General features: G+C 34.5%; 1 protein-coding gene across 3 annotated transcripts in view; it reads right to left on the reverse strand.

Annotated features, from left to right (window-relative positions):
* Window positions 1–6,871, reverse strand: part of LOC107850580 (probable beta-1,4-xylosyltransferase IRX10L) — a 40,032-nt gene extending 33,161 nt beyond the window's left edge. The window contains exons 1-2 of one of the 3 annotated variants that reach the window (XM_016695197.2): window positions 6,545–6,871; window positions 6,264–6,388 (exon numbers count right to left, since the gene is read on the reverse strand). In XM_016695197.2, coding sequence (XP_016550683.1) covers window positions 6,264–6,369 — 106 coding nt within the window. In that variant the 5' untranslated portion in view covers window positions 6,370–6,388; window positions 6,545–6,871. Of the gene's footprint in view, window positions 1–6,263 lie in introns of all 3 variants that reach the window. The other 2 variants (XM_016695199.2, XM_047400752.1) reach the window with 2 other exon arrangements.
* Between the last annotated feature and the right edge of the window lie 2,111 nt (window positions 6,872–8,982).

The following is an 8,982-nucleotide window of genomic DNA, read 5'->3' on the forward strand; positions in this document are numbered from 1 at the left end:
GTAGATGATCATAGTAGATATACATGGTTGCATCTACTACAATTAAAGTCTGAATGTATTGTAGCCATAAAAGACTTCTTTACTCTGATTAAGAATTAGTTTGGTGCTCAAGTGAAAATACTGAGGTCAGATAATGGGACAGAGTTCCTTAATTCTAAATGTAAAGAGTTGTTTCATTCCTTGGGAATAATATATCATAGTAGTTGCCCATATACACCACAACAAAATGGTGTGGTTGAGAGAAAACACAGACAGATATTGAATGTTACAAGAGCCATCAGGTTTCAATCACAGATGCCTGTCAAGTTTTGGGGCTTGAATGTTAAGGCTGTTGTGTATCTTATTAACAGGTTACATCATCATCTATTGAGGGTAAAAGTCCTAATGAAATGTTGTTCTGTAAAGTTCCATCGTTGACACACCTAAGAGTTATTGGTTGCAAATGCTATGCTTCAGTACTACCAAAGAGCGATAAGTTCTCTGAAAGAGCTAAAGTTGCAGTGTTGATGGGTTATTCTACCACACAAAAGGGTTATATATTGCTAGATTGGTGTACTAACAAGTTGTTTGTCATAAGAGATGTGGTGTTCAAAGAAGACTCATTCCCTTTTGTAGAGAAGCCAAGCTCAGAATCAATTGTTGATTTCCTTAAGCTGAGTTTACCTGATCATACTAATGTAACAACAGAAGCAGATGCCTACACAGATCCTAATACTCAATCACATGAGCCACAAGAGGAAGGTGCATCACCGCATAATCCTGATACTATCCAAGATGAAGACACTTACAACTTGCCCAGCATAGATGAGTCATCCCCATCACCTGCAGAAGTTGCCCCAAGAAGATCATCTAAAGTCATCAAACAACCTACTTGGTTGTTGGACTATGCATCACTAGGGAAAAGAAGAGGAACCAGATATCCTATGGCGAACTATCTATCTTATGCTAATACTAGTTCAAGATACCAAAGTTTTGTGTCCAATATGTCAGCAGAAGTAGAACCACAATCTTACGATGAAGCTAGCAGAGATAAGAGGTGGACTGAAGCTATGAAACAGAAGGTTAAAGCTCTTGAAGACAATCACACTTGGGAGGTAGTTGATATTCCTCTAGACAAGAATATAATTGGATCAAAATGAGTGTACAAGATCAAGTACAAAACCAATAGAGAAGCAGAGAGGTTTAAGGCCAGGTTGGTGGCCAAGGGTTATAGCCAACAGGAGGGACTAGACTACCATGACACATTCTTCTCTGTTCACAGTGAGAAGTGTTATTGCTTTAGTAGTATCAAAAGATTGGTGTATGTACCAGATAGATGTCTACAATGACTTTCTACAAGGTGATTTAGATGAGGAAGTATATATGGAAATGCCAGATGGTTTCAAGTAGGGAAGACAACACAAAGTTTACAGATTAATTAAGTCACTGTATGGACTTAAGCAAGCATCAAGGCTGCAGTGGAATGTAACGCTTCCTGCAGCATTGCTCAATGCAGGATTCACTTAAAGCAGCTATGATTATTCACTCTTTACCTTAAAGAAGTCAAAAGGTATGGTGGTGATTCTGGTCTATGTAGATGATCTTCTGATAACAGGTGACAATGCAGACATGATAAATGCAGCAAAAGGTACTCTCCATCAGCAATTCAAAATTAAGGATCTAGGTGAGCTTAAGTACTTCTTAGGCATTGAAGTGTTGAGGTCTGCAAGTGGAGTAATATTGAACCAAAGAAAATATATATTGGGGCTTATATCTGACACAGGGCTTGCTAGTGCTAAACCAGCTCTTACTCCATTAGAGACTAATATCAAGCTAACCTCTGTTGAAGTGAATGAAGCAGCAGGTGTTAAAGGAGATGTTGTTCTCAAGTATATAACATCATATCAAAGACTTATTGGAAAACTGATGTATGCATCAGTAACAAGACCTGATATCAGTTATGCAGTACAGACACTGAGCCAGTTAATGCAACAACCCAAAAAATCACATTTGGAGGCTGCAAACAGGGTGATAAGATACCTAAAGAGAACTATAGGACAAGGTATATGGCTCAAGGCACAACCTACTGCAGAGTTAGTTTGATGGTATGACTCAGATTGGGTAGTTTGTTGGTGTGACTCAGACTGGGCTGCATGTCCAAACACTAGGAGGTCTGTCACAGGTTATCTGGTGCAGTTTGGTGGTTCATTGATATCTTGGAAGTCCAAAAAACAGCACACTATCTCCAAAAGCTCAACTGAGGCAAAATATAAGAGCATGGCCTCAGCTTTGGCAGAAGTAACATGGTTGGATGGACTGTTTGCAAAATTAGGGGTCCCTATCACTAAATCTATTGTCATCTTTAGTGATAGCAAATCAGCTATTCAGCTAACTGCTAACCCCATATTTCATGAAAGGACCAAACATATTGAGGTGGACTATCACTTTATCAGAGATGAGATCAAAGAAGGGTTGGTTCAACCCATGTATGTGCAGACAAATCAACAAGTTGCAGACATACTCACAAAGGGCTTGAGTCATGATAAGCACTCACATCTCCTAAGCAAGCTTGGGGTGCTCAACATTTTGCACCTTGCAGCTTGAAAGGGGTGCTGAAACTTATAGGATTAATATTCAGTATTAGTTAGTTAACACTGTTGGTTAACACTGTTTAGTTAGTTAACACTGTTGCATTGCTTGTTAGTTGAGTCTGTTAAGTGTTTCAAGTTGGTTAGTGAGTTGGCCCCTTGATTAAGTTGTTAGGAGGTTGTTAGGAAGCTTCTAGATAATCACATGTTAGTCATGTGAGTCTATAAATAGGTCGCATGAACTCACATTGTACATATCTCAATATTCAAAGTTTGTTCTTAGCTCAATTTCTCTCTTCTTCCCTTATCTCATCAAGCTCAGTAACTACTTCAATGGCAGTTGTGTGTGAGTGTGTGTGGAGCTTAAGAGATATTTCAACAGTTGCAAACAATAGAACATGCCTTACATTGGCTTGCTTGAAATAAGAAACAAATTAAAGGTAGTGAATTACCAACGAGAATTTGGAAATATAATTTTTCCATCTAATGGTTAATGTTGTAACAAGATTAATCAACTCGAAATAAAACCAACAAGAATAGTAAGTTTCTCTAAGCTTGGAAGAATTAGGAAAGTTAATATCTAATTAGGTTGAAAAATACTTAGATAAATTGTAGACGTTGATAATTTGGTGTTCCCCACAAGTCATGAGAATCGTATTCCTAAACTGCTAATTAACATTGATATTAATCATGGTGATCACAACTCTAGTTCAAATTCATTACTGATTTGAAATTCCACAAAATTAACTGTGAGTTTCTGAGCAAAAATCGAAACGTTAACTATAAATCTTTATAATAAAAATCCCCCATTTAAAGGAAACTCTTGACTACTAGTCAATTAAATCACAAATCATCTTAATCAACACCATATTCCCTGTGGGATTCGACCCCAACCTGGTTGGGTTACATATTTGACAACGACCGCTTACACTCTCAAAAGAGAGTTGTAATTTAGGCGTATCAATCCGCCTTAGTTGTTCATCAAGCTAAGCTCCTTGAGCTACAATTTCCATTTACATGCATCAAGATTCTTGTTAATAGTATAATTGATCAAAAAATCTATAGAACTAGTTATGCCAACACAAAGTTTCCAACCTTCTCTTTTTCCTTGTGAAGAAAATGTTCTCAAGACATCAATCCAGAAACAAAAATGCACCGAAAGATCAAGGTGATGAAGGTCAAGCGGTTCACATTTTGAATGGAAACACAAAACTCTCTAGCGCCCTTTATCAATGGAAAAACATGGCACAAAAGTTGTAACATCTCACTTCCTAGGTTCTATCATTAGAATCCCTAGATATTTACAACCCGGCAACATACACATCTTCGTCGATGGTTACTGAATGTCTTCATCCTGGTGCAATTCCCTGAAAGTGCCAGCAAGCATATCACCTAAGCTTTTCCAAGATGTTGAAAAGGAAGTTTCCTCAAACATAATGGCAACATTTAGGAAAACAAGTTACTCCACAAACCTCATTGAGCAGCTGAGTCATCAACCTAGCTAGAAGAAAAGTAGATCTTCCAACTCTTCAAATCTAAAGCGAAAAAAAGCTGTCAGAAAATTACATACAAGATGCCATACAAATACCCTCTCCCCTCTCCCTCTTTAGAAGCGAAACCATCGTTCTCAGATCAAGGTCTGAACTTCAGATTTAAGATTTACGAACCTGTGACAGAAAACCTCTATCCCCTGTACCAATCAGATAACTTACGCCTCATGAAATAAATTGTCTACTCAGTGCTCTTGCTCACTCTCTTTAGTGTACCACCATGCTACCATGCAAGGTATAAATCCTTGAAATAAGAAAGTGTTTGAAAGGAGTGAGTGATCGCCTGTTTCTTTCCTCCTTTTCTAATGACTAAAACACCCATTTTTAATCAACCATCCAGGAGCAATATAAGTTGAATTGATGACAAGGGCTGTGAATGGGTTCATCAAGCTGAATAACTAGATGTCTCAGAGTTAATCGTGTCAATTATTCACAAGCATGAGTTTGCCTCAAACTCGAAACTTTGACTCAAGTCCAATAAGAAAACTGATAAACAAGATTTACATTATAGAGTTTGAAACTAGGAGAAGAATACATCTTTTAAAAATTCCAGCTTAATAGATCTTATACATTGTGTCGTTGTTGTGCCCCTTCAGAACTCAAAGATTTAAATATAAAAGCAAATGGAAAAATATTTACACACCGACTAAAAAGACTACAAGTTAATTCTAATCATCGTATAAATTTAGAGATTGACTCAAGAGCTTTCAAACAGAGCACCTTACTAGTTCTGTCAGCTTAGTTCTAAGGCAAGCTCCAGTTTTTGAGCTTGTTTTCACGATCAATCTTAACCAAGCTTCATTGAATTTGGACCAAACTGTTTATTTAAGCTAGCTGTTAGAGCTCTCGTAGTGAGGACTCCAGTACTGCTATCTATTCTTTTCCCGTTCACCACACTACCAGTGTATCGACTGATCCAAGCCACAGATATTCTGGATCTAAATGGTCTTCTCAGCATCTATCAAGGATGCCCAAAGCTATGATACTGAAAACAGACCAATATGCAGATAGATTATAATTGAGCTGCAAAATCCATCCATCCTCATCTTTCTAGCCTTCTAAATTGTGGTTAAGTAACACCAATCTTCTGCCAGTGTAGAGTATGCAGGGTTAACATCCAAAAGGCAGCATGTTTGACAGTAGGGTGTAATGAAAATTAGCTGATTTTCCCAAGCAACTGATTCTGGGTCTAACTAGTAGATTAAGATCAACCAACAATGCCCAAGTATTGGGTTCAAAAGCACATTAAAATGAAGACATCGCCGTTATGTCTACATGTCTCGAGTACTCTACATGTCTCGAGTAAATGGAATTCCAAAATCAGCTAGTACTCTACATGTCTCGAGTAAATATAAATTTGATGCTAAACCACCACATATTGTATGTATATGGAATTGCAAGGTTGAAGTTGCAAAAGTAACACAGACATAGTTTAGCAAGACTACTAGAAGAACAAAATAGAAGAAATTCGAACTCATGGATGATGGCAACATAATTCACATTCAAGCTATAAAACACAATAGACCTTTGGAGTAACTAGTAAAGTTGTTGCCACGTGACCAGGAGGAGGTCATGGGTTCAAGCTGAGGAAACAACCTCTGACAGAAATGTAAAATAAGGCTATGTACAATAGACCCTTGTGGTCCGGCCCTTCCCCGGACCCCATGCATAGTGTGAGCTTTAGTGTACTTGGATGCCCTTCTTTTAATCTCTAAAACACAAGCCTACTGTAAGACCATTTTCAACCTGTGCCTCTAAGGTCAGATGCCTATGATCAGGGGCGGAGCCAGGTAGGGGCACGGGGCTCATCCAAACCCCCTACAGTGGAAAATTGCCCAGTATATGCAAGGTTAAAATTTCAATAAATGTATATATAGTCGATGAAAAATCCACTTGGCTTCTTTGTGTATTTACTTCTTCCTAATTTTGAACCCCTTAATGAAAATTCTGGCTCCCTATGATCGCCTCGATTCAGATTCAGAACCAGCTGAATCTAAAAAATCTTTAAATATTTGTTCAGTTCACATCAAAACCCTAGCTTGTGATATAACAGATAGCATTTGGTAACAAGGATAAACTATGTCTATTTCAAAATAAGAGCAAAGAATTAAACAAACTTATTGATTAGCAGAAGAAAAATAGTCACCTGAAATTCTCTCAGTACGTTGAGTCCTATGAAATTTGAGGGCTTCAGTTGCCAAAAAGAAAGCAAGATGAAGAAGCAAAAGAAAAACACATTTCCAATTCCTCATCTTATGTCTGCCAACAAATCTGTGAGCAAAACAAAGCAGTATAGGAAATGTGAGCTGGCAATTTTGTTAATAATAAAAGGTAGGGAGGAATGTATAGTTGGAATGTCAATAAACAGTTGTTAGAGAAGCAATTCTTGAGAAGTGTTTTTCTTTTAACAAATAAAGGACAGCTTACAGGAAAAAGATAATGAAATGCTAGTGATTTGAACGTGATATTTTGACACAAAAATATAGTGAGAAATTTGCTTCAAGAAACAGAGAGTAAAGAAGGATAGGTCAAAGAAGGTTTGGTTAGGTCTTAGTTTGGGTGTCGCTTGTCTAGAACTTACAGGAAAAAGATATGAAATGCTAGTGATTTGAACGTGATATTTTGACACAAAAATATAGTGAGAAATTTGCTTCAAGAAACCGAGAGTAAGAAGGATCGGTCAAGGAAGGTTTGGTTAGGTCTTAGTTTGGCTATCGCTTGACTAGAAAAAAAAAGTAATAGATGTTTCTACTCCCCTTTTTTATGAAAAATCTTATGGCGAGAGAGGTGGACTACGTGTAGGAGGTGCTATCAATCTCTTTCACTCATATTTTACCATCATTAGTCACTTTCATATTGGTCTCCCCTCATTTTTTTTAATTTTTTCCACTTTCATATTGGTCTCCCCTCATTTTTTTTAATTTTTCCCACTTCATTATCTTATTAATTTCTCTCTTTTAAGTTACTCTCTCCATTTCTAAATATCGTCATTATTTTTATGTTTAATTTCTTTAAAAAAATATTGATTACATAATAAATTTATCAAGTACTTTCCTCTTTTTAACTATATTATATACCTCTCCATATTTATAACTAAGGATAAAGGTGAAAAAAAAAAAAAAATATGAGTGTGTTTAGAAATAAAAAATATTTTTCTATTTCTCATATTCGTTTGATGAAAAAATTTAATAAATATTTTTTCTAGAAAAACAAATTGCTTCAAACTAAGGAAAATGACTTCCTAATCAAAGTATGAAAAACAAGTTTCAATATTCATACCAGTATCACGATTAATCGACCCCCACCCCAAAATAAAAAAAGTTTACCCAACCCCCTACAATCCCACCTCCATTTATTAAAAAATTCAATTTTTTCCTTATCTTGCCCCTACCACCCGCCCCCACCCCCAATTTTTTTTTTTAAATAGAATTTTTTTTTTAATTTCAATTTTCTTGGAAACCCTATGTCTTGATTTTATTAAATAACAAGTATTAGCGAATATCTATTTTTAGCAAGACCAATAACTAATTAACAAGAAGTAATTATATGTATTGATTTTATTAAATAACAAATATTAAAAAGTATCTATTTTTAATAAGAATGACAACTAATTAAGAACGTACAGTGAGTAACAAAAATAAAAACGTAGGAACGATAACTAATTAATTTGTATAAACCTCCATCACTTAATATACATTAGTCGTGACATAGATTAACTAAAAAGTTAGTCTAGGTTAAAAGTGAACATAGTAAACAACAAAGAGAAGTTATATTTTTTCTTACAACAAACAACAAAAACTTAGACTAGGTCAAATTTTTCTTAGTACTTGTTATTTAATAAAATCAAGATATAATTATTTATTTGTTTCTATTTTTACTCATAATTATAAATATAAAGATGTATTAGTATAGTTTAAAAAATACTTTAAAAATTTAATATGTAATTAATACTTTTTTAAGAGAATACAAATAAAAATGACGACATCATTTAGAAATTGAAGGAGTAAATTAAGGCAAACTTTGGAAATTAATAAAACAATGAAATAGGAAAAATTCAAGAAACTGAGGTCAGATCAAGATGAAAGAGAGAAAAATGATGGTAAATATAAATATGAATAAAAGAGAGTAATAGCAAATGGACAGGTCCATCATGTTCATGTCAGATGTCTTGATTTTATATATATATATATATATATATATATATATTCTAATCAAAATAAAGAATAATAGAAAATAATTCATATTATTTAATGGGTTTAAATGAGGAAAGAAACATAAGGGTATTTCATTTGAAAAGTAAAGAATAACTACTCCTTTTTGAACTTGAAAATGGATTAGAAAGCTCAAAAAATCACAAAAAAATGATAAATAGTATTTTAGGACTTAGTGAGCATCTCTTTTAGCACATAAATATAAAAATTAAAATTGAGGAAAAAACTCAACAAATGTCCAAAAAAGTAGCAATGAAGGTCATAGAGAGGTGCCATATCACATTTTCTATGACCTTCCTTTAGAATATATATATATATATATATATATATAATGTATCTAACAAAATAAAGAATAATGGAAAATAATTCACATTATTTAATGGGTTTAGATGAGGAAAGAAACATAAGGGTATTTCAATTGAAAAGTAAAGAATAATTACTTCTTTTTTAACTTGAAAATGGATTAGAAAGCTCAAAAAATCATAAAAAAATGATAAATAGTATCTAGGACTTAGTGAGTATCGCGTCAATGATTCTATAACTCTCAGGTCAATGATTCTATAACTCTTATATATATATATATATATATATATAAATTACCACTAATGATAAGAGGCAAGTAATACCCCGCATTTTGGGGCTAGTCTTTGAACC

Source organism: Capsicum annuum, chromosome 12, assembly GCF_002878395.1.
Source record: "Capsicum annuum cultivar UCD-10X-F1 chromosome 12, UCD10Xv1.1, whole genome shotgun sequence".
NCBI classification, from domain to species: domain Eukaryota; kingdom Viridiplantae; phylum Streptophyta; class Magnoliopsida; order Solanales; family Solanaceae; genus Capsicum; species Capsicum annuum.